This window comes from Buceros rhinoceros, unplaced genomic scaffold, assembly GCF_000710305.1.
Source record: "Buceros rhinoceros silvestris isolate BGI_N320 unplaced genomic scaffold, ASM71030v1 scaffold21464, whole genome shotgun sequence".
Taxonomy (NCBI): Eukaryota; Metazoa; Chordata; class Aves; order Bucerotiformes; family Bucerotidae; genus Buceros; species Buceros rhinoceros.
In genome coordinates this window covers 9,338-10,217 of record NW_010407909.1, presented here as the reverse complement: position 1 = coordinate 10,217, position 880 = coordinate 9,338, and the positions used below count along the sequence as shown (strand labels likewise).

Genomic DNA, 880 nt, shown 5'->3' with positions numbered 1-880 from the left:
TGGTGAGGTTTTCTTGTTTCCTTTTTGTACTCTGTCACCAACACGTTGTAAATAAAATCTATATAGTTTTTAAGTTGTGAAATCTAGGTAGAAAAGTTTCATTTTTGACCTTTCATCTAGTTTAAAAAATTCAGTATAAAAAAAAAATTTCTCCTCTGAAATTTGAACAGTCCACCAAAGTTTTACCTTCTTTGCTTACACACTTTTATGACAGTAAAGATCTTTCAAAGTTTTTAGCTCTTCAATTAGAGTTTTGTTCTGATTTTCCAGGACTGCGACGCGGTTTTCCAGACACTTGACATACTCTTTCTTCTTCCTACGGCACTCTCGGGCAGCTTCTCTGGAAGAGACAAGCAGAGGAGAACGTTCATTCGAGACCGGAGTTGGCCCGTATGACGCGCGTTCTGAGGCCGAGCGGTGCGAGAGGCGAGAGCTGGCCCTGCTTTGGAGCTTTTGGTGGCCAGAGGCGGCACAAGCAGCATCAGCAGCCCCAAGCCTTGTCCCCTCTGTCGTTTGAGGATCTCTGTGAGCTCCCCACCGAACCGGAGTGGCCCATGAGCACGAACGTACCTGTTCTTCATCAGCCTTATTTCCCGCTTCAGCTGCGGATCGTCTGTCTTACTTGTCTGCGATGTCAGGGTGACAGGAGATGTCATCACCACCGTCTGCGGGAGGGAGGTGGTGGTCGGCGTGGTGCGGTCCCGGGCGCGCCTGCGGCACGAGACAGCAGAGCGCGGTGTCGTCAGAACGCGACCCGCGCGCTGGCGACGGGCGTTTCTACCCGTGCCCAGGAGTACTCACTCTGCACAACCACCTGGTTGCTGGGCACCAGGATCTGCTGCCCGTCGGAGGTCTGTGCGTACTGCAGTATCGTCGTGCC

At 51.6% G+C, this 880-nt stretch overlaps 1 protein-coding gene across 1 annotated transcript in view; it reads right to left on the bottom strand.

The window, feature by feature from the left end:
• Positions 1-195: 195 nt before the first annotated feature.
• The window catches only part of ATF1 (activating transcription factor 1), a 6,001-nt gene continuing 5,316 nt past the window's right edge, over positions 196-880 (bottom strand). The window contains exons 7-9 of the mRNA XM_010134688.1: positions 798-876; positions 571-711; positions 196-340 (exon numbers count right to left, since the gene is read on the bottom strand). Of these exons, the coding sequence (XP_010132990.1) occupies positions 196-340; positions 571-711; positions 798-876 (365 nt within the window). The remainder of the gene's footprint in view (positions 341-570; positions 712-797; positions 877-880) is intronic.